At 37.4% G+C, this 25,538-nt stretch overlaps 1 protein-coding gene and 1 non-coding gene across 2 annotated transcripts in view; one reads left to right on the forward strand and one right to left on the reverse strand.

The window, feature by feature from the left end:
- The window catches only part of Stag1 (stromal antigen 1), a 346,634-nt gene that overhangs the window by 215,770 nt on the left and 105,326 nt on the right, over positions 1 to 25,538 (forward strand). Inside the window, exons 11-13 of the mRNA XM_036192569.1 lie at positions 7,506 to 7,604; positions 18,272 to 18,351; positions 24,106 to 24,213. Of these exons, the coding sequence (XP_036048462.1) occupies positions 7,506 to 7,604; positions 18,272 to 18,351; positions 24,106 to 24,213 (287 nt within the window). The remainder of the gene's footprint in view (positions 1 to 7,505; positions 7,605 to 18,271; positions 18,352 to 24,105; positions 24,214 to 25,538) is intronic.
- Positions 9,037 to 9,109, reverse strand: Trnak-cuu. Its single transcript has one exon. It is a non-coding gene; the product is annotated as a tRNA-Lys (tRNA).

Here is a 25,538-nt window from a genome sequence, read left to right on the forward strand (position 1 = left end):
ATTGCTGTATTTTCTTTGAATTGTTTAAGATACAACGATTGGAATATTTTTTAAATGTTATTACATTTGTAGGTCTAAAGAGGAATTTGGTAATAATAGTTGAAGGCTTCTTTTCTGTGTCTTATGCCTGTCAGTGTTTACTATTAAAATACTGAGTAAGTAAGGAATGGTGGTGATATGGTGCTTGCTGCACCATCCTGGCAACCTGAGTTCAGTGCCTGAAAGGAAGAAGGTGAGAACCAATTCTATAAAGTTGTACTGTGGCCTCTACACATGTGCTCACACACAGACATCACACATGATCATATATAAACACAAATTAATAATAAACATTAAAAAATTTAGTATTATTGGGCAGTGGTGGCGCATGCCTTTAATCTCAGCACTCGGGAGGCAGAGCCAGGCGGATATCTGTGAGTTCGAGGCCAGCCTGGGCTACCAAGTAAGTTCCAGGAAAGGCGCAAAACTATACAGGGAAACCCTGTCTTGAAAAACAAACAAACGAACAAAATTTAGTATTATCAATGTTGAAAATTCCCATCATAACAATTATCATTAAGAGTTTTGTGGTCCATTTTTGCTGTTAGAAGTCTTGAATGTGTATAGACATTATCAAAGCTTGGTTGCTTAATATACAGATTTTTAGTGACTAAAACGTTTTTCCCCTCACTTCCATCTCGATCCCACATTCAAAGGATGTTATGTTTTGTTTTGTTTTGTTTCCCTGAATACAGATCTTCTCTCAAAAATATAATCTCAGGCTGGAATGCCTGTTTGTTTTTTTCATGTGTAATCTTCATGTGAATTTAGACATTTCTATTTAAGCCCACTTTAGATTGACTTATGAAAATTTTGTTCATTTGAGATAATGTAGAATTACACAGTGCCTTCACATGAATGTTTAAGAATGAATTTAAATCTGAATGCTTTTATTCTCTCTCACTTCATCTCAGTTCTTCCTCTGATCCCCCAAGGGAGTATTTTTTCTACATTTACATAACACTTAGTAGTTTTAACTCATCTTTATAAATGAAACCAATTCTGAGAAGATATTAATTTGATGTTGCTTACTGTAAAACAGTCATCATTTTTTTAGTTAAATATTTTAGCTTATTTTTATTTTCTTTATGTGTATGGGCACTTTGCCTGCATGTAATCTATTGGCATCTTGTGTAAACCTAGTGACTTAGGAGGTCATAATAGTGTCAGTTCCCCTGGGACTGGAGTTGTTGATGTTTGTAAACTACCATGTGGGTTCTAGGACCCCAACTAAGGTCACTTTAAGAACAGTGTGCACTCTAAGAAGCAAGACAAACCCATGGAGCCCTGCCCTTTTCTGAATGGAGACTAGGAGAAATGGGAGAAGAATGGGGTGGATGGGAAGGAAGGGTCTGGAAGGAGAGGAGGGAGAAGAAACTGCAGTTAGTATGTAAAATAAATGAAAAAACAATGTTATTTAAATAAAATTAAAAAAGAAAAAGAAATAAGCAATACATGTGAAAGCCAACAAAAGTATTATGTACACACAATGTCTGTGCAGGTCAGAAGAACTTTCCAGAACTGATGCTCTCCTTTCACTGTGGGATCTGGGGATTGAACTCAGATCACCAGGCTTGTACGGGAAATGTTTTTACTGCTGAGCCATCTTGCTGCCTTCTGAAAAACTTTTTTTTCCAAAGAGAATTTTTCAGAAGTGGTAATAAAGAATAACAAATATATACAATACTGTAACTGTATTTACCATATTACCTTTCTGAGTTTCTTATTTCCATAATCATTAAAAATATTTATGGATCAACTAATATAAATTAGATACTGTATTAAATACAATTCAGATTTCAATAAGGGCTTGTTTATAGTGGTCCATTCAAGTACTTATGGTACCATAACAAAACTTGCTTTAGAGAATAGTGGTGCCTAAAAAATTAAGTGCCAATGTAGCGTGAATTTTAATTGGTTTTAATAAAATCCCAGAGTCAGATATCGGGGTAAATGCTGAAAAATCAGTGAAGTAAAGGAGCCAACAACTAGAAAGACTTCTTACCTCTATGGAATCCTCAGACCAAAAAGGGGTTTGAGCTCCTGTCTCCTCCCACCTTGTATTACTGTCTCCACCCCTCTATTTCTGGGATTAAAGGCATGAGCCTCCACTGCCTGGCTCTGTTTCTCTTTTAGACTGGATCAATCTTGTGTAATCCTTGATGGCTCTGAACTCCTGATCTTCCTGCTTCCTCCTCCCAAGTGCTGGGATTAAAGGTGTGAGCCACCACTGCCTGGTCTCTATGGTTAACTAGTGACTAGCTCCACAGTCTGATCTCCAGGCTTTATTTGTTAGAGTACAAACAAAATCTCACCACATACCAAAATTGGAATTTTCATTGTAACTAGTTATTTTATAGTTTTCTTAGTTATTTTCATGGATATTTCCTAATTTAATCTGTAGGAAGTTCCTGTGGCATCAGCCAGACACTTAATAGGTGAAGTACCAAGATTTGGGAGTGGAGTTAGATAATTAAGAGTTGTCACTGAGGCCGGGCGGTGCAGTGGTGGCACATGACTCCCAGCACTCCCGAGGCAGAGGCAGGCGGATCTCTCTGGTCTCCAAAGGGAGTTCCAGGAAAGGTGCAAAGCTACACAGAGAAACCCTGTCTCGAAAAACCAAAAAAAAAAAGTTGTCACTGAGAAATATCAGTTCACAAGATGAAAATAAAACTATTCATGTCCTTGCTGTACTTAAATTTTTTGGGGGGGTGGGGGGGGGGCAGAGCCGAGGACTGAACCCAGGGCCTTGCGCTTGCTAGGCAAGCACTCTACCACTGAGCTAAATCCCCAACCCCTGTACTTAAACTTTTTTAAGTCTATGATACTTGATAAAGGAATTTAGAGGTTTTTTGTTTGGTTGGTTGGTTTGGTTTGAGTCTTTATTTTAAGGCTACATTTAGAAAGAAGTTGGTCATGTTGCCTTAAGTTATGACTTTACATCTGGAAAACTGTGCTTGCTTCTTTGCTCATCCATTGTTGGTCTCTTTTTATTGTGTATGCATAGTACTTTTTCAACTCTCCACCTCTCTTGCTGCTTAGAGTACTGTAGCCTATGAGCAAGTTTAATAGTTTCTCTACTGCCTTCCCTTTTAACATTGCCACCCTTTACAGTTATTGTACACTGTCTCTGTCCATTTTGTGTTGTTGTGACAGAAGACCTAAAATCTGAACATCTAAGATCAAGGAACTTCCTCTGGTCAGTTCCTAATGAGGGTACTCTGACCACACCCAACATAACAAATAGTAACACTTGTAGAAGTGGATAACAAGAGCTAACATATTGAGAACACACACACACACACACACACACACACACACACACACACACACACACACATGAGACTCAAGAGGGTTTAGGCTTTCTTACATAGCCATCTATTCTCTCAGGAGATAATCTACTAGCATTAAGCTAGTAGTGGTGGCCTAGCTCCCTACTTCCTTCAGTAGTACTACACTGGTGAGCAGGTTTCCCATACATGAAACTCTGGAGTTAAAGTATTATTATCTAATAGTATTTCCTGCCTGCCTCTAATGGTTAAATGATACCACCTTATCTATACTACTCTAGTCTTTATCGATATCTCTAGAAGCCAAAGTTCCCATTTTGTCCATGCTGATCTTTTACCTTAGCCTGGTGGAAAAAAGAGATTTGTGCAGATCATGAAAAGGCCTTCTAACATTACATGCCTTCACTGAGGATAGCGAAAGGCAAGGTGGGAGGCGTCCTGCTTCTCCTACTAAGGGAATATGAGCCACTATTTCAGGCCCACAAATTCTAGAGAATGTTAGGAATTCAAAGTTCTCAGCTAAGTCAACTCAGCTATCCTTTAGACCTGTTTACTTTCATAACTCATTTTTCAGCATAAGAGATTTGCTCTGTGTGTAGTCTGGAATTCTCTCATTTTGCAATTGGGTTTGGCCTTTATTACAATCGGTTCTTTATCTACAAGAGATAAGATTCTCTTTAAATTTTGTCAAAAAAGCAGCGTTTGGCTTGAATTGGCCATGTAATGACCTGAGCCTGTCATTTTCTCTTTTTAGTATTTCAGTGTCATTTAGTATCTTAGTTAGGGTAACTATTGCTGTAATGAAACACCATGACCAAATCAAGTGGGGAGAAAATGGTTGATTTTGTATATTCTTCCTTATTAACATTCATCAAAGATGGTCAGGGCAGGAACCTAGTGGCAGGAGCTGATGAGAGGCCGCGGAGGAGTGCTGTTCAATGGCTTGCTCCTTACAGCTTGATCACCCTGCTTTCTTATAGAACCCCAACCACAAAGTCTTTCTTTGGACTGCCAGCTTCCAAATAATGACATGGAGACTTTTTATTATTTATGAAAGCTTGGCCTTAGTTTAGGCTTGTTCCCAACTAGCTCTTAAATTAACCTGTTTATATTAATCTACATTTTACCTCTCCTCAGTACCTTACATCTATCTGACTTCCTCTTCATCTAACTGGTGAATCCCCTAGCTCCCAGAGTCCCTGTCTCTGCACAGAAGTCCTGCCTGTCCTCTCCTGCTAGCTATTGGCCATCTAGTTCTTTATTAAGCCAATCAGAAGGTGTCTTGGGCAGGCAAGGAAGGACAGAGACAAATCTTCACACAGTGTGATCAAATACCCCATAACACACCAGCCCAGAAATGGCACCACCTATAATGTGCATGGCCCTTCCATATTAGTCACTTATTAAGAAAATGGCCTACAGGCTTGCCTATAGCCCAGTCTTATGGAGGCATTTTCTCAATTGAGGTTCCCTCCTCTCAGATGACAAATTGACATAAAAATTAGCCAGGTATACTTAGCAGCCACCATTCAATACTATAGTTCTTACAGTTGCTATTGACCCTATTCTCTGAAATATTTGGATGTTGTACAGCTAGTGTGTATTGCTTTTCACCCACGGGTAAGAATATTAGCAAATACGTGGCTATTCTGTATTGGTAACTGTCATTTATCACCATCTTCAAGTAATCAAGTCCAAAGTGTGATCTTAAAAGACTTATATGGCTGGGGCTGGAGAGATAGCTCAGTGGTTAAGAGCACTGACTGCTCTTCCAGAGGTCCTGAGTTCAATTCCCAGCAACTACATGATGGCTCACAACCATCTGTAATGAGATTTGGTGCCCTCTTCTGGCCTGTATGCTGTATATGTTATTAATAGATTAGATAGATAGATAGATAGATAGATAGATAGATAGATAGATAGATAATCTTCTCTGTTAGGCCATGTTGCCCACAAGCCAATCCTCATTTTGAGTTATGGGTCACTTTAATGGAGTTGTATTGAGACATGCATCGTTTGACCATTTCATCAGTGTATGAATATGTATAGTATATTTATACACAACCTAGATAATATAGATCAATCACTTTCTGGGGCTTCTTGAAGTATACCAGAAACTCCGTAAACATGAAATGTTTGAGGCTGCTGTTAGCTTACCACAGCATAGTGTTTTACTATAAATTTCTTAGGTATATGTTCTAAAATAGTAATAAGTATATTATAGTAGATATATAAGGAGTAATATAGTTATTATCATTGAATATTTTATATTTTACTGAATTCTATGTGCAGAGCAGTTTGTTAACACCTTCATGACCACAAACACATAAATAAAACGTTGTATTTACGTTTTAATGGTTTAAAATGCCACTAGTCAATAAGAACTTTTTGGATCCATAATGATCATATGCATATTGTATATGTAATCCTTCATTAACCAAAACATCATTTTGCAGTGTGTGATTTTACTGAGGTTTATATTCAGCTATGCCCAGTAATGAAAGTATAATAAATAAAGGAAATAAACAAAAATGTGATTTCAGAGTTGTTCTGTTCTGTTTTTGTTGTTGTTTATCCTCTCCCATTCAATGACATTCTCTTAGCATATGATTTCACAAGGAAGATTAGGAAATAGATTGCACCTTAGACATGTGGCTTAAAGGAAATGTCTGTGTTCGTATGAATGTTTGCCATGTACGTACATGCCTACAGAGGCCAGAGGAGGGCATTGGACCCCCCATAGCTGAAGTTACAGGCAGTTGTGAGCTGCCTGACATGGATATTGGGAACTGAACTCAGAATTCAGGTCTTCTGGAAGATCAGCAGGTGCTCTTTACCTATGAGCTATCTCTTCAGCCCTGAACTACACTGTTTTATCCTCAAGTCTTTGGAAACTCTTGTGGCTGGTTCTTGTGTATGGTCAGTTCCCCAGAAAGGGGTACAAATGAGACCCAATATCAGCCAACAAAGACAGAGGCTAAAGAACTAGCCAAGTAAAAGAGATTGGGTAACATATGCTGTGGATGCTTTAGGTTCCCCCTGAACCCTTAGAGAAGAAACATCATTTATTCAGTGATATCTAGACATTACTTGAAAAAGCGCTTGCAGTAAAGTGATATATATATACATATATATATACATATATATATACATATATATATAGTCTTTGCAGATTAATTCAGTGACATTTCATTCATTTGTCCCATTAATGGCTATGGAAGATAGTGACATTACAAAAATCTATAAATGTAACAAATCATACCACATTCCACATAATATTTTGTTCAGACTTTCATCAGCATACTCATATATTTCATCCTTAAGAACAATTTTATAAATGCCAGAATAGTGGATGTGTGTGCCATTTCATGTGCAGCTAATAAGCTGTTGAGTTGAAAAATAAAATCTACTTTTGTTTGATTTCAGAATGGATTGATATTATCAAAACACATTTCTTCTTTTAGAGCATGGAAACCTCTATCTTATTTGAATTCTTTAATAGTGTTAAACAGATTTCTAAATGATATTGAATGTACTCTGATCTAAATACCCTCTGCTCAAATATAATGACTTTGTTAAGGATCCTCTGCTAGGATAGAGACTTAGCTCAGTAGTCAAGTGCAATATTCTGCTAATGAACAGAGAGCATTTCTAAGACTCTTCTTTCTATAGAGTTTGTCTCTGTTTTAAGTAGGCTACTTACCTGTTTTCCTAACTACTCTCTTTTCCTCTCTGTGATGTTGAAAAGCATCCAGTAAATATTGGTTGGATAATTAAACCATGATCCTTTAATAAAAATTTTGTATGAGATCATTGTATAATTACAAGCAGAACAAATGAGCATGCAGTTTTCTAACTGTAACCATAGATTATAAATACAATGTGCCACTAAGGCATATGGACAGAATTTCCTCATCAGACATACTTTTCAAATATTTGAAAAAGGTTTAACTCATTTGTAAGTAACTAAAAATTTTTATTGCATTTTTAATATTTAATTTACTTATATTGACCCAGACTAAGCAATTGTTCATTCTCTTCCTATATTAAATTTAAGTGGGAAATAAGTTGAATAGTTAGCCTGTGATTTATTTTGTTCTTCATAGAGACTTCATTTTTTTAACTTGTGTAAACTGGAAATGACTGTCTCTTCTGTTTTTCTTTGTATTCCTGAAGCAAGGGGAAGTCAGACTGAAGTGTTTGAAAGCTCTACAAAGCCTGTATACCAATAGAGAATTATTCCCCAAATTGGAGCTATTTACAAATCGGTTCAAGGTAAGTGTCAGATGATGAACTTACATTGTTTTTATCTTTGCTGATGCTAGTTATACCTACATTAGCATATGGCATTACCATGATGTGTTTGGTTTCTATTTTTTTATTATTGTTTTCTTAACATGCCAAGTATTGAGTTTCATTGTGACTTCTTTATTGATCCTTCTCCCCCAACCTTCTCTCCCATTCTGCCTGCCCCTGACCCTCCTTCTCTCAATGGACTTCTTTTAGCTTTAATGTCATGTGTGTTCTATGCCTAAACACTCCTTCCTCAAAAGCTCTATTTCCACTCTCATGGTCCTTTTTCCAGTGCCATGACTTATGCCACATTAACACTTTGATATACATATATAAATATTAAAATACATAGTCTACATATCAGCAAGAATATGTGTTATTTCTTTCTGAATCTGTCATCTTCCTTAATAATTTTCATTTGCATTTTCTTGCAAATTTTCTGATTTCTCTTTCCTTTATAACTGATTAAAATTTTAAGCCGGGCAGTGGTGGCACACGCCTGTAATCCCAGCACTCGGGAGGCAGAGCCAGAAGGATCTCTGTAAATTCAAGGCCAGCCTGGGCTACCAAGTGAGTTCCAGGAAAGGCACAAAGATACACAGAGAAACCCTATCTCAAAAAAAAAATTTATTGTATATATGTACTAAACTTTCATAATCTATCAGTTAATAGACATCTGGACTGATTCTCTTTCCTTGTAGTTTTGATTAGAGTAGCAAGAAACATGGATGTATAAGTATCTCAGTGATAAGATTCAGTCTTTTTGATAAGTACCTGAGAATGGACTAGCAGATTCATAATGTTCTTTTGCTTTTTGAAACCTCCATACTGATTTCCATGTGTGTAACAGAGTACGTTTCTATGAACTGTGGATAAAGTCCCCTATCCCCACATTCTTAACATTTATCTTTTCCTTTCTTGATGATAGCCATTTTGACTGTGATGAGGATAGACTATTTCCCTGATTGCTAAGAATATTGAATACTTTAAAAAATATATTTGTCATTTTAGTTCATTGGCTTATTTATTGATGGGTATTTGCTGTGGATATTGCTCTGTGTAAATAAAGTTCTGATTGGCCAGTGGTCAGGCAGGAAGTATAGGCGGGACAAGAGAGTAGAAAATTCTGGGAAGTAGAAGGCTTGGGGGGAGACACCGCCAGGTGCCGCCATGAGGAGCAACATGTAAAGACACTGGTAAGCCACAAGCCATGTGGCAAAGTATAAACTAATAGAAATGGGTTAATTTAAGACAGAAAAAGTAGATAACAAGAAGCCTGCCACAGCCAAACAGTTTGTAAACAATGTAAGTTTCTGTGTGTTTACTTGGTTGGTTCTGAGCTTCTATGGGCCAGGCGAGTGAGAGAGATTTGTCCTGACTCTGGGCCAGGTAGGAAAACTCTAACTACAAATGGCACCCAACGTGGGGCTTGAACCCACAGCCCTGAGATTAAGAGTCTCATGCTCTACCGACTGAGCTAGCCAGGCTTTTTTTTTTTTTTTTTTTCTGATCAAGCTGCAGATTTTATTCTCCTCAGCAAGCCATGTGGCAAAGTATAAACTAATAGAAATGGGTTAATTTAAGACAAAAAAAGTAGATAACAAGAAGCCTGCCACAGCCAAACAGTTTGTAAACAATGTAAGTTTCTGTGTGTTTACTTGGTTGGTTCTGAGCTTCTATGGGCCAGGCGGATGAGAGAGATTTGTCCTGACTCTGGGCCAGGTAGGAAAACTCTAACTACAGGTATTTGTGAAGTTTCAGTTTCAATTTTTACAAATTTTTTTTTTTTTTTTTTTGGTGGGGGAGCATGTTGAGACAAGGTTTCTCTGCTGTCCTCGCTGTCGTGGATCTCACTTTGTACACCAGCTGGCCTCGAACTCACAGAGATCCATCTGTCTCCACCTCCTAAGTGCTGGATTAAAGGCGTGTGCCACCACCGCCTGTCTTAGTCTAGTAGTTACTTAGCCCTGTCTAAAGTACAGCTGTCAAAGATTTCCTTCCATTCTATAAGCTGTTTTCCTTTACTGTGAGGGAGCTTTTTAATTTCAGGTAATCATATTTGTCAGTTCTTTAGGCTGTTTGCTGTGCTACTCAGAACATTCTTGAATATGTCTATATCTTGAAGTGTTTCCCCCTCCTTTTAAAATCTCTAATCCATTTTAATTAAAGAGATGATCTAATTTCATACTTATGCAAGTGGATATCCTCTTCTGCCAACACCATTTGTTGAATACACTGTGTTTTTGTTTTTTTTTATTTGATAACATTGTAAAATATGCCTGTGTGTGTGGTTTCTGGGGCCTTTGGTCTGCACAGCTGTATTTTGTGTAGCAGAATTGTTAGAAGATCTTACTAATAAAATCAAACCTGAGGCCAATTATTGGGGTGAATGCTGGAAGATCAGAGACACAGAACAAGCCACAGCTTCCTCACCTTGCCAGTTCCTCAGCTAGTCTTGTTTCCTTAGACTGGAAGCTTCTGAGTCCTCATCCAAAATGGATCTGAGCTGAACTGTTGCTCAAAAGTCTAAAAGCTTAACCAGCCAAATGCTGCTAGTTTCTGGCCTTCACGCCTTATATACACTTCTACACTCTACCATCACTCCCTGGAATTAAAGGTGTGAGTCACCATGCTTGGCTGTATCCAATGTGGCCTTGAACTCACAGAGATCCAGAGAGGTATTTCTGTTTCTGGAATGCTAGGATTAAAGGTGTGAGTGCCATCATTTTCTAGCCTCTGTATCTAGTGGCTGTCTGTTCTCTGACCCCCAGATAAGCTTATTAGGGTGCACAATATTTTGGGGAACACAATACCACCACAATTTTGTCCCAATACCTTGCTGTTTCTTCACTAATACTATGTAGTATAATTTGAAGTCAGGTATTGTGATGTCTCCAATATGGTCCTTCCTGCTTAGGGATTACATTTTGTATAACATTAATCTACCAACCACAGGTATCTAAGGCAGTAGTTCCTAGCCTCTGGGTTGCAGCCCTTCAGGGGTCCAATGACTCTTTCACAGGGATCACATAAGACCATTAAAAAACAGCAGATATTTATTACTATCCATAATGGTGGCAAAAATCACAGTTATGAAGTAGCAACGAAAATAATTTTATGATTGGGGATCACCACAACACGAGGAACTGTATGAAAGGGTTGCAATGTTAAGAAGGTTGAGAACCACTGATGTTAGGTCTTTTTATCATCTAGTATCTTCAGTTTATTTCTTCAGTGTCTTAAATTTTTCTTTGTTGAGCTCTTTGACTTCATTGTTTTGGTTTGATTCCTAAGTGCTTTGCTTTGCTTTTTTTCATGCTGGGGTGGGCTTACATGCCATGACACAGTGTGGAAGTATAAAGACAACTCTTTTGACTTGGTTTTCTTCCCTTCACCTTCACATAGGTCCCAGGGATTAAACACAGATTGCTAAACTTATTAAACAATGCTTTTATTGACTGAACCTTCTCATCCTCTGATCCCGTTTGAGTTTATTGTGAATGAGATCCACCCCCCACTTCTTTTCAGCAAGTTACTTATTGGTATAACAATAAATATTGGATTTTATGTTGATTTTTGTATCCTGCAATTTTACTGAATTTATAAATCTGTTTTCTGGTGGCATCTGTAGTGTGTTAAGCATAATATCATATTATCAGTAAATAGGCATATTTGACTTTTTTCCTTACAGTTTTTTTTTTCCTTTATATCTTCTCTTGTCTTGCTTTTCCAACTAAGCCTTAAGCTCAGACTGAGTAAGAGTGAAGAGAGGAAACACCCTTTCTTTTCCGTGATTTTGGGAAAATGCTCTTTCCCCATCTAATACATTATTGACTATAGCTTTGTCGTGTATAGCTTTTCTTATTTTGAGGTATGCTCTTTCTAATTTCTTGAGGACTTTTGTCATGAAAAAAATATTCAACTTTGGCAGATGCTTTTTCTACTTCTATGGAGATAATTTTGTGATTTCTTTTATATGTCTTAATTCTGTCCTGTGGTGTATTGGTCATTGATATGCAAATGTTAAAACCAGCCTTATATCACTGGTGTAGTTAGAGTTTTCCTGCCTGGCCCAGTCAGGACAAATCTCTCTTACCTGCCAGTCTCACAGTCGCTCAGACCCAACCATGAAAGCACACAGAAACTTTTATTGCTTACAAACTGTATGGCCGTGGCAGGCTGCTTGTTATCTACCTTTTTTATCTTAAATTAACCCATTTCTGTTAGTCTATACTTTGCCACATGGCTTGTGGCTTACCAGTGTCTTTACATGTTGTTTTTCATGGCGGCAGCTGGCGGTTTCTCCTCCCAGCCTTCTTCTACTTCCCAGAATTCTCTTCTCTCTTGTCCTGCCTATACTTCCTGCCTGGCCACTGGCCAATCAGAACTTTATTTACACAGAGCAATATCCACAGCACGTCCCCTTTTTTTTTTTTTTTTTTTTTTTTTTTTAAGGAAGGTTTTAACTTTTACATAGTACAATTACATATAACAAAACAATTATCAAGCAAGAATTATAGTTACAATATTAAAGAAGATATCCTATCTTTCTTATATTTGTGAGTCTAAAGTTTTATATCTAACTTATCTTGTATCATAACTGAGGAAATTATAACTATCTAGTCTTTAACCACATCAAAGACCTCAGAAGGATATAATATTACCTGAGAACCGGGAGAAGGATGTAAGCATTTTTCAGGAGTCTTGCAAGAGTAGACAGAGACAGCTGGCAGCCTGAACAGTCACCTAATGTTCCTTTGTAATGTTGGGGCATTTGTCTTCAGCCCACAGGGCTAGAGTCTCTTGGTCACTTTTTTTAGTGTCCTGTAGAATGTCTGGCAGTTTCCTCTACAAAGCAGGAACCTGAAGGACCACTGTTTCAAGCAAAGTTCAGTGGTCACCTTTCTATGGGTCCTGCATGTCCAGTTAATCAAGCAGTCCAGGCAAGAACAGTTTCTTGCCCAAATGGCTATTTTTGCCAAGGTGAAGATAAGATATGAAGTGTCTTCAATGCCCATCCTCGTCTCTGAAGTAAATCAGTGTTGCCAGGAGCAGACATGTCTCACTGTCCAGAAAGTCTAAATTTTAAAAATATTTTAAATGCCATATTCTGAAGGTCTTTGAAGTATTTGAAGATTACCTATCTATCTGAAATATCTCTATGTATACCCAGAAGACTTAACTAACATGGCTATGAGTATGATTATCACAGATGATTAATTATTAATCTATTTTTAATTATCCATTACAATTTAAAATGAGCTATACAAACATAATACCTTAAACATGAGTAGAAATATGCACACAGTATAACAAAATTAACTTTAAGTTTGTATCAATAGACTAAAGTCTATACCAATGTAAGACATTTTAAACAAGTTGTTGATCTTTAGAAGTAAGTTTCTTAATCTACCCTTTTATCCTATTATATCTATATCCTATCCCCTTTTCTTTTTTAGAAAGAGATTGCATTCATAATCAACCCAATTTAAATAAAAATATTGGTTTTTCTCTGTCCCACACCAGAGGGCTCTTCTGATTTGGGACACAAGAATATCTTAAGCTTTTTTTTTAGCAATATGTCTGGGTTTAGAGAAGGAGTGAGCCAATTCCATCTCCAAAGCCAGCTTGATAATTTTGGGAATGTGGGCGTAGTTTTTCTTACTACTTCCTGCTGGAGGGGGGCGCTGTATCTTATGGGGACACAAAGAAAATTTTAGGATTATGGAGTAGTCCATTAGGGTGAACCTCTGAGCCAGTTGCCTTGAAACCATTCTGGATGTCGGATCATCTGGGCCATGGTGTCATTGGAGACCTTTTAGGTGGTCTTGGCTGATCAAACCTGATGTATCTTAATCTGGAACAAATCCATAGCCTCTGGCTTTCTGTGGAAACAAAAGCAGAGACTCCTTTCCAAAGCAACATATCCTTATATCCAAATTTTGTAGTCAAGGTACCTTCAAAATTTACATATTTGTTTAACTCAACAACTTTTATGATCAAATCTTTTTCTGCAGTTAAAAATCCCAAAGACAACATAAACCAGATTCTCTGTGTAATATCCATCTTTGTAAGACTGAAATGCCACTGTGGATGCTGGCTCTGCCCACCTTAGCTTTTCAACATGGCAGTGGTACAGTTTACCGCCAGCTCTGGTTCTGGAGCCATGTGTACCATCAACTATCAGAAGCAGTTCTATCAAAGCAGTGAATAGCCCAGAAACTTTTTTTTTTTTTTTTAAACTAGCAAAGGCTAAATCCACCACGCATCAGAGTAAAGTGCTGCTTGTTGACTCCTCATTCCTGCCACACTGAAGGTCAGACACACACGCCAGGAACCCGCTACAGTAGCTCAGACCTGCTGGCTGCCGCTAACTTGAGAGAGACAACTAGGAAGCTGTTTTTAGCTCCGTTTTAGAATCTTTTTTCTCAGGTTTTAGGTGGAAATTCTTGCCAACACGTTAGGCGCCGTTTGTAGCTAGAGTTTTCCTGCCTGGCCACTGGCCAATCAGAACTTTATTTACACAGAGCAATATCCACAGCACACTGGGTTGAAACCAATTGTTTGTGGTGTAGGATCTTAATGTGTTTTTTAATTTGATTTGAACATATTTTCATTTGTGTTGTTTTTGCTGTATGTTTATCTAGTTTTAGTGTCAAGATAATACTAGCTTAATAGAATGAATATGGTAAGTATTTCTTCACTTTCTGTTTCATGGAGCATACTGAGAATTGTTAGCATTAGATCTTTAAAAGTTTCATAGAATTCAACACTGAATACCTCACTCTTAGGCTTTTGTTTGTGGGGAATCATTCTGTTGCTGCTTCAGCCTTGCTGCTTATAATGTGTATCTGTAATTTGGGCTGGTCATATGAATTTAGAATTTTAACCTTGTTTTTTTCTAGCTTTCTAGCTTTTTGAAGTAAGTTTTCAAAGTGAATACTAAAAATCTTCTAGATTACATTGGAGTCTGTTCGAACATCTCCCTTTTAATCTCTAATTTTATTGACTAGGTCTTCTTTTTCTTTTGGTTCCTTTGGCAAGGGTTTTTATTAATCTTGTTAATCTTTTTAAAAAACCAGCTCTGATTAATTCTACTTATCATTTTAGACTACTATTTCATTAATTTTTTCCCTAATGATTTGTGTACTAGTTTGTGTTTGGCTTCTTGTTTTTCTAAAGCCTTGGAGATGTATTGAGGTGTATTTTGGGGGGTTATTTATTCTGGATCTCTGACTTTTTAAATGTGAACTATAAACTGTGTTCTTAGGACTACTTAGGCTGTATCCCAGAGAAGGATCTATTTTAAAATTATTGCAATTTTTTGTGTATTTATTAAATCATTCTTTTTGGCTTACAATTTCCTGAACAGCTCTGTGTACCATAAAGAATCCTATCCCTCCACCTGTTGTACTGAATATTGTAGATATGTAGATGTATACCTGTTGGTTTTAAATTCCCCCTTTTCCTAGTGATTTTGTATATGTTATTTTATATGAATTTTCCTGTAAGAATGGATTTATGTTTAGGGCAGAGGAGGCAGGAGAGTCAATTATGAGAGGGGGGGGGGGAGGGAGGGGAGGGAGAGAAGGAAGGAAGGAAGGAAGACAGTGGTTTGACAGCATTCCCTGAGTTAGCTGGGAGAGATACTCACTTCAAGACTTGTGTCTCATGAGGTTCAGGGATGATTGTATCCAGTGTTAGGTTCCCTGGGGTCCTTGGAAAGAAGAAACAGAGGTACTCTGGGATGAATTTAGCCTTCTGAGGCTACAGGGGAGTCAGCCTCTGATGAACTGACTCACTATAGCTCTGCAAAGGGCTTTTTTATTGTTATACAATTCACACCTTTTGCAAGTCAGTTTCCATATACCCAAACCTTTCTCTAAACTCCCCCAAGAGACAATGCCAATGCGAATTCCAAAGTCACAAGACATCTCAGTTTGCTGAGTCCTCTTGTAACCAGGTTTTGCATAGGCTTTGAACCATTGGGAAACTCTCAGATAAGGTTTGCATACTTTAAACAGAAGGTACCAGACATAAAAGGTAGCAGGAACAAAAGGCAGCTCTAAGCTGGGTGCTAACACTCTGGAATCAAACCAGCTGCAGCTGCAGAATGCTGCAGGATCTCCCATAACAAGGGGCTACATGCAGAACTAGGATTGGAAGAACTGTAATAAGGGTGGTTTTTGTTTGGGGGCGGGGCTGGATTTGTGTTTGTTTTTTGCTAAGTGGATCAATTTTAAGAAGTGAAATGAGGAAGAAAAAGAAAGGGCAAAAACTATCAGTGAGAAGGAAGGCACATGGATTAAAGATAGGCAAACCAGTATAGAAAATATTCTATATTGGGATTAGAGAAAGGAAGGAGGAAACCAAAAGCTTTATCACCAAGATTCAAGTTACACATCCGAATACTTTTTAAAACCAAAAGAGGAAGACTAAAATAATTTACACACACACACACACACACACACACACACAGAGGCTGGAGAAATGGCTCAGCAAATAACATGCTTGCTGCCAAGCCTGATGACCTGAGATTTCCCTAGAACCTACATGGTCAAAGAAGAGAACTCCCCAAAATTACACATTGACCTCTGTGTATATCCAGTCAAACACATAAAGTAAATAAATGTTGTTGATTAAATTCCAAATGTTGGTTTAAGCGGCACTGCTGGTGGCTGGTGCGGTGGCCAGCCGGAGGGTTGTGCTGGTTGGCAGAAGAATCACAAGCCATGGTTATCTTTCTAGAGCTTTATTGAAAGAGAGGGGGGGGGGGAGACCGAGACCATGCAGAGGGGAGAGAAAGAAGTGGGAAAAGAGGAAGGGGGCACAGAGAGGGCCCACCTGCTTTTTAGGCTGGCCCGTGTCCCAGGATAATGACATAATTAAGGACAAAACTCTTACAAATGTAATTTTAATGATTAAAATAACAACTATCAAGAAAAAGAAATAGAAAATATGCCCGGATTAATGTGCTTTTTTTGTTTGTTTGGTTGGTTGGTTGGGTGGGTGGGTGGGTGGGTGGTTGGTTGGTTGGTTTTTTGAGACAGGGTTTCTCTGTGTAGCTTTGCGTCTTTCCTGGAACTCACTTGGTAGCCCAGGCCTGCCTCTGCCTCCCGAGTGCTGGGATTATAGGCGTGCACCACCACCACCCGGCTAATGTGCTTTTTATTTTATTATTGGTATTATATCAGGCTCTGTAGGTAGGGAATTATGAATGGGCTGTTCGTATCAGTAATTCAAACAAGTTAAGTATGCCTATCCAGAGAGGATTCTGTGGCTAAAAGTCACTTCCTTCCAGATTTCCCCAATCTAATCTTCCTAGACTGTCCCTGTCATTGGTCCTTTGGAGATAATTTGGTGTGTATATGGCTTTCTGTGCCTGAGGCTCTAAAGGAGTATGAAGGGCTAGCTGGTCCCTCCCTCAAACTTTCCACAGTGAGGGGTGCCTTGCCTCACTAGGAAGGCTGTGGAGGTACTGAGTCAGTCTCAGTTTGAGACTAGCTCACCTGCTGGTGCTGCTCTTGCCAGTCTGTGCTGGTTATGGACTCCTGGTACTACCATGATGCTACAACATATTCCAGGTTCTGCTGTGTTCTTCCTGTAGTCCAGATCTTGCTCTTTAGGGCAGTGGTAGAGGTGGGGATGCTCTTTAGGGATGGTTGAGCCTTACAGGTGTCTACATTTTAGACCCCTTGACCTTTTTGTGTCACTGTGTCCAGAACTTGCTCTTCTCCACTCTCCGTTTTAGTTGCACCACATTTAAACTTCCATCCGAGTTTTCAGCATGATCTCCATCTCTGTCTCTCTCTGTCTCTGTCCCTCTCCCTCTCTCTCTCCCTCTTTCTCTCTTTGTCTCCCTCCTCCCCCCTCTTGTTGTGCAGTACCTTTTCAGTCAGTGCTCAGAGCATTGTATAGCTGGGGTCATCAACTGGTTTCTTTACAGAGAAAATCATATCTTCTGTTTTTGATAGCTCATTCTTGTATTTCTGTATCTTCTAACCCACCATCTTGCCACCATTCACCTGTATTTTTTTAAAGTAAACTCATATGAAATAGATGAATAAGTCTGCTTCATGGCATATGAACCCAATAGGAGTTCTTATTTATAGCTTTGAAGGAACTTTCTTGCTTAAATTGAGAATTTCTCCATATAAAGAGTTTTTGAAATATGTTAATTTTGTAACTGAAGGTTTATTTGACATGTATGTTTTAGTTTAGGAATGCCAGTTAATGAGAAAATTTTTCAGCTACACCTCTAATCACATCACTGGGGACAAAGAGGTGGATCTCTGTAAGTTCTAGGTCAGCCTGGTCTATATGGCTAATCAGTACTACATGGTAAGCTTATGTCTCAAAGAAACAAACAAAAAACCCATACCCCACTTGTATAATATGGTTTCAATATGATTTCAAGAGTAAAAATTCCCAAGCCAGGCATGATGGCACATGCTTTTTTAACCCCATCACTTAGGAAGAGGCAAGGCAAATGAATCTCTATGATAGTAAGACCCTGTTTAAAACAAGAAAAGAAAATAGTGGAGACTTTCTGCTTCATCTTTCATGGTATTGCATATATGCCTTAGAATACCTTAAGCTTGTCTTGGCTCCTTTATATTCAAGGTTGATTTGTTTATAACTTCTTTCAGGATCGCATTGTATCAATGACTCTTGACAAAGAATATGATGTTGCTGTGGAAGCAATTCGATTGGTTACTCTGATACTTCAGTAAGTATAGTATCTGTTAACAGTTTAATCTTTTGGTAGTTAATACTTTTTTCTGGATTAGTACATCAAATAAGTACTTCATGTGAAGGATCCACTTTTATTTTTTCAGGTTCTGTTTATAACCAAATGTATTTTAGGTGGTGTTTTTTATTTTGAAACATGGTCTCACACTGCAGCCTAGGTTTGGAACTTACTATGTAGTGTAGACTAGCCTCAAGTTGGAAAATTTTTTCTGCTTTGACTTGCTGAGTTCTAGAATTATAGATATGAATAATTTTTCATTTGAACTTATGTCTGTTTCCTCCAAGTAAAAGTTACTTTGTGTAGTTTAGGAAAGTTAGCTATGAAATGTCATACATTGCTATTTAAAACAAAAACTCAAAGCTTCAAAATGAAAAGGTTTTCAAATAGATATTTTATTAATATAGAAGTAGAAGAAATTAAACAAGACTATTCCATCAATTTTTAAAGTTTTAAAGAGATAAATGATTTTATAGCTTTATATAGTGTTTATTGAGTTAGAAAAATTCTGTTAGATAATGTGGGTTCTAGTAAAATTGTATTTTAAAAAATTCCCTTCTCGCCGGGCAGTGGTGGCGCACGCCTGTAATCCCAGCACTCGGGAGGCAGAGGCAGGCGGATCTCTGTGAGTTCCAGGCCAACCTGGGCTACCAAGTGAGATCCAGGAAAGGCGCAAAGCTACACAGGGAAACCCTGTCTCGAAAAACAAAAAAAACAAAAAAAAAAAAAAAAAAAAAAAAAAAAATCCATTCTCACTGCTTTTGATAATACATCTGTCTTGATTTGGGTATCTGCTGCTCAAATGTCAGAATTTGCTTGGGTTCCTTTTTCTGTGTCTTAATATTATGCTTTTTAATCATTGTAGCTTTCTAATATATCATGTGTTATACATGAGACCTCCTGTCTTACTAGATGATTCTCTCCTTTGGCTTTTAAAACTTACTTGGCTAATTCTCATATTTTTTTCTATTATGGGAATTCTGTAAACATACATGTCAAATGCCTTTGATGTGATTTTGAATGTAAGGACTGTACAGTGGCCAGGTGGTGGTTGCGCACGCCTTTAATCCCAGCCCTTGGGAGGCAGAGCCTGGCGGATCTCTGTGAGTTCAAGGCCAGCCTTGTCTACAGAGTGAGATCTAGGACAGGCACCAAAACTACACAGAGAAACCCTGTCTCCAAACAAACAAACAAACAAACAAACAAACAAACAGAAAAAGAACTGTACAGTGGACCTGACAGTGGTGGCTCACGCCTTTAATCTCAGCATTCGGGACCCAAAGGCAAGTAGACCTATCTCTGAGTTCCTGTCCAGCCTGCTCTACAAAGCTAGTTCTATGACAGTCAGATACAAAGAAACCCTTTCTTGAAAAACACAACAAAACAGAAAAACAGAAAATGACTGGGTGATGCCTGCTTTTAATCGTAGCAGTGTTAATCTCAGCACTCACTCTGTGAGTCCTAGGACAGCCAGGGCTACATTTAATTTAAAAAAACAAACAAACAGAAAAAAAAACTATCATATTTTGTAATGTTATAAAAGAATAAAATTTTCATTTCATTTGGTTTTTTTTTTTTTTCATTTCTGTCTTCAGCTATTTAAGTGTGTTTTATATGTAGGGTTTATGCATGTATATAGGACCACAATAGTATGTATTTTTTACATAGGCTAACTATTAAATACTATGTTGTTTCATTGTCATTATTAGCATTTACTATTTTCTGCTTAATTATTTCAAGGTAAAGAAACCTTTAGTTTTATGTTGATCTTATGTACAGCATATTAGAACTCCTAAATATGTGATGTTTTCTTGATACTGTTGCTTTTACCATGTAGATTAGAATAGCATGGACAAATGATTCCAGCTTCCTAACTTTATAATTCATATTTCCTTGCCTTGTCTGATTGCATAGCCAAGACCTTCTGCTTTCTTAATAGTATCTTTCATAGCAGATATTTTTTGTTTTGAAGTAATTTAAAATTTTATTTCTGTGTTACATTTTTATAAATTGGTTGTTGGATGTGTTTTTTTATTTTTACTTGTGCTGGGAATATAGCCCAGGGCCTGGTGGTCCCTGTACAAGTACTAGGTCTGTAAGCAACATGCTCAGTCTAAGTATATTTTGATTTATGTTGAAAATTTTTCTTTGTTCTGAGTGCTGTAGATTTTTTTAAATCTATTAATTAGCATGAATTAATATATCACTAATTTAAACCACTTTTGCCCTACTTGAATAAATTGTATTTGAACATATCATACATTTTTTCACTTAAGTACAACATCACAGTAGATTGCTTTTATTTGTATGTTCATGAATAAATTGACACACTTTTAACTGAAGTAATTTTTAATTAATAGTTAGAAACAAAAATATATGTAGGACTGGTAGCATAACTCACTGGTAGAGTGCTTTACTAGCATGTGCATAGCCCTGGGCTTCACCTCTATTCACTACAAAAGGATAATCTAAAAAAATTCCATGTTAAAGGAATAAAATGATTCTTGATATGTGTACCAATGTTTAAAACATGTTAAATATGTCTTTAATCACTAACATTTCTTATAAATACTTTCAAAGTCAAGTCTTTCATCCCTTTGTCTTGGCTGAAATGTATTGTCATTGCCATTTAAACTCACTCTGTACCCTGTACAGTCCAGAACTTAGTGTTCTTATATAACTTAGTGCCTACTGTCAACTTTTCTTCTGTTATTTGTACCCATAAGAGCAATGTATTAGTCTCCACTCATAGATGTTGACTTGCCTTTTTTCATATATTGTTCCTTGATATGCTTCATGTACTATATGCTATATGCTGTGCTACACATATGGTATGCTTCAATACATATATACTACTGTTTGTGATTTTTACCTTCATATACCATCCTTCCTAGTCATTTCTGAACATTTCTTTCCTTTTAAAAACATTTTTTAATATGCTAAGCTAAGTTACTTCTTTCAAGAGTGTTTTCAAACCTTCCAAGGCTGTTTGGCTGGAGGGAAAGTCTTCTTTTTGCTATAAACTTAGAAAATAGGTTGTCTAATTTCAAAAGTCTCTATAGAATTATTTCCCTGAATTTTAACTGGACTAGAAAGAACAGAAAATATCTAATGTTTTACAGATACAATTTGGCCCTCTATCTTTGTCTTGCCTAGAGCATTGGTTATATCTGTTTTTTTATACATTCTTCAGAGATCTCTGACTGCTCTAGAAATTTGTGATTACAAATATCTAATAGAGGGCAATGAATTTTTTGTCTCTTCTACATTGTCACCCAGAGCCTGACTTTCAGATTTTCTATATTTAATCTACTTTACCCTGTAAACAATTTTATTGAGCAATGTCTTTTAAAACTATCCAAGCAGGCTCAATTTTAATATATGGCCTGTAGGAACCAAGAGCTTATAGGTGGAGGAGATTGAATTCCTCAGTGCCTTCTAGCCCTTATGTTTTTCTCTGCTTCTGTGGACTCCTTCAATCAGTCTTTCTTCTAGAACTCTTTATGGCCTTGCTGTGTACCGGTTTATAAACATAACCTAAGGATATATTTTATAACATTTTCATAGTTTTCTGAGATTTGATATGTACTACTGGCTTCATAAATGCTTCGTGATGGGGCTAGATAGAGGACTCAGCAATTAAGAGCACTGCCTGCTATTCTAAAGACCCAGTTTCAATTCCCAGCACCTATATGACAGCCTGTACTGTCTGTAACTGTAGTTCTAGGAGATCTGACACCCTTTTTGATCCTCCACATTCACCAGACTCACACATGGTACACAGACATATTCAGACAAAGCACCCATACCCAGAAAAAATAAATAAATAAAAATCTACAAAGCTTTTATTATTCTCTTAACACTGTTTCTTTCTTTTTTTTTTTTAAGTTATATGTACTGATGTAATTTCACAGTGTCCTAATTTTATCTAGCTTAGTTTTTTACTTGATAATGAGCTAAGAATCAAAGTTTAGCTTACTGGTCTCTTATAGAAAGTGCATGAAATGACCTGGCTTTACTTCTCTTGACACGTAGGATTACTGGTAAACCTTCCTAAATGACAGGTAATATCACATTTTATATTTCCCATTATCAACTCCTTTAAATATTTTTGTGCCATATGTCAGTTCTGCTACTTTTTTCCTTTTTTCCCAACAAAGTCTTAAACAGCCTGGCTCAGTCTGGCCTCAAATTCCCTCTCTTCCTTTCTCAACCTCTGGAGTGGTGAGATTACAGGCATAATTGTACATTTGTAGAATATTTTTTTATGAGTTTGTATTTCTGAGATGTAACTTTAAATTGGTTTTTTTCCTCCCTAAGTGCTTACTTTTCCTGAGGCTATTTTCTCATTAGGCTGGTAATACAGAATTTGTTTCAGGAGCCTGAGCCTATTGCCTCTCCTTAAAATTCAGGGGATACAAGTTGGGCATTTATAGAGATGTTTGTCCTAACTGAGCAACTCTTCCTTAGCAGTCCTGAAGCCTATCTGCCTCAGTTATAGTCTTTGGCCCTGAGGATATGGAATGGATAGATGTATTAAGTTAGTTCTTTTAGACCTAGTGTTCCCTTCTAGTGTCTGTTAATAGTAAGACTGTTCCCTGCTTATACTATACTGTCTGCCTCACCATAAGGGAACAAGCATTGTTGGGGTGGCAGGGAGAATATATTTAAACACTTTTAGTTTGTCTGCCAATTTGACATTTATGGTTTTCAGTGAACACTACAGTTTCTCCTTGGAATTGATTTAACAACAGCCCTTTGCTGCCAAGAGCATTCTGATTTTTATTTACTAGATTCCTGAAGATCTTGGGTCCTAGGTCATCTATCTACATTTGAGAATCTATTAAATAAACTTGTAACTCTGTATGTTGCCAGGGTCCTGTGCAGCCCAGTAATTATATATTCAAATTAACTTGAGCTATAATCATATTCATCATTTAAAAATATATTAATCATCAAAAAATGGATGTTTCATTTTTGGGATAAACTGCTTCAAATACATTTTGACCATTTAAGAAACACAGAATTATGAGTAAATTAAAAAATGAGTAAATGACAGGAAAACTGTGTTAGTAAAGGAATGGCTGGGACTGGCAAGATGGCTCAGTTCATAAAGAGGTTTACCACCAAGCCTGATGACCTGAATTGAATCCCAGGGTCCCACATGGTGGAAGAAAAGAACGGTCTTTCACAAGTTGCCCTTTGACCAAAGGATTGGTATACACACAAATAAATAAACCAACAAATGTAATATTTAAAAGAATGGTGTATTTAGTGGGAAGACTAACATTATAAATAGGTGATAAAATACTATTTCGTTGATACAGTTCTAGGAAGAAAAGTTACCTAGCATGATTAATTGTATGAAACAAGGACAAATATATTGCTTAAGCATGTTTAAAAAATAAATAGAAATAATAAAACTAAATAAATAAAATAATAAATAAAAGCTTTGTGCATATTTAAAGAGCTTGCTTAGTTGGTCTGATACATACTCTGAGATAATGACTGTCATTATCCATGGATACTTCGCATGGAAAAATTTTGAAATTTTTCTTTTATCTGAATTTTATATAGTGAATACATTTATAATTAGTGGAAAATGATACTTTTACAGTAATAGAAAACTACAATCTGTGTTTTCAGCTTTTATAATCAATCACTTTACAGAAATTAAATGAGAGATCACGTGAATCAAAATCCTGTGGTTCTGATGTTACTTTATATTTTCAGTGGAAGTGAAGAAGCTCTTTCCAATGAAGACTGTGAAAATGTTTACCATTTGGTGTATTCAGCACATCGCCCTGTTGCTGTGGCAGCTGGAGAGTTCCTTCACAAAAAGTGAGTTATCTTGCAAATAGGCTCCACTTTTGTGTACTGAAAAAAGAGAGAGTTCAGTTGTTAAAAGCACTTACTAATAATTTTCAGTAGTGGAAAAGACTGAACATAGGACTTAGAATGCCCTCTTCACTGTGCTTGCATGCTCTCATAGCTTTGTAGCCTGTTTCCTATACATCTATGAGCCTTGTGTCATATTCCTCTTCAGTGAAATCTGAAATACAGTTCCTAGCTGCATATGGGAATAGACTTTTAAAGTTTATGAAGTCTTGTTTCTTTTCAAATTCTCAGCTCATGCCTTTGCTACATGGATTATCTAATCATGAAGTAGTACCCCCTTGCAAGTGTCTTCCACCTTTTCATGGCTTCTTTTCCATTATTTCCTTTGGAATCATTATTGTAATGTATTATGTAGTGATTCTGAGAGCTATATATATATTAAAGTTGATATTATTAAGTTACTTCTAAATTGTGGCTGACTGTAGCACTTAACTAGATTGAAATTAACTTTCTGATTGTGAACTATTATTATATATACTGTGTAATTTATTAGTGAATTAATTTATTCTCACAATATTAACATTCTTGTTTGTGTATATATCTTTTTTTTTATTATTATGTGTTTTAATTTTATACATCAGCCATGGGTTCCCCTGTCCTCCCCCCTACTGCCCCTACCCCCACCTTCCCCCCAGCCACTCCCCTCCATTCCCATGTCCTCCAAGACCAAGACACACCTGGGGACTCATTTAAACTTGGTGGATTCAGTACAGGTAGCTCCAGTCCCCTCCTTCCAGGCTGAGCATGTGTCCCTGTGTAAGCCCAAGGTTCCAAACAGCCAGCTCATGCACCAAGGACAGGTCCCGGTCCCACAGCCTTGGAGCCTCCCAAACAGATCAAGCTATTCAATTGGCTCACGTATCCAGAGGGCCTGATCCAGCTGGGGGCTCCACAGCCATTGGTTCATAATTCATGTGCTTCCATTCGATTGGCTATTTGTCCCTGTGCTTTTTGCAATCTTGGATTCAACAATTCACGCTCTTGCAGTCCCTCCTCCTTCTCGACAGCTGGACACCTGGAGCTCCACCTGGGGCTTGGCTGAGGATCTCTGCATCCACTTCCATCAGTTATTGGATGAGAGTTCCAAGACGACTGCTAGGGTGTTTAGTCATCTGATCACCAGACTAGGTCAGATCAGGCCCTCCCTCGACCACTGCCAGCAGTCTACAGAGGATATATCATTGTGGATTTCTGGGAACCTCTCCAGCACTCTGCCTATTCCTGTTCTCATGTGGTCTTCATTTATCATGGTCTTATTCCTCGTTCTC

Source organism: Onychomys torridus, chromosome 7, assembly GCF_903995425.1.
Source record: "Onychomys torridus chromosome 7, mOncTor1.1, whole genome shotgun sequence".
Lineage (NCBI taxonomy): Eukaryota > Metazoa > Chordata > Mammalia > Rodentia > Cricetidae > Onychomys > Onychomys torridus.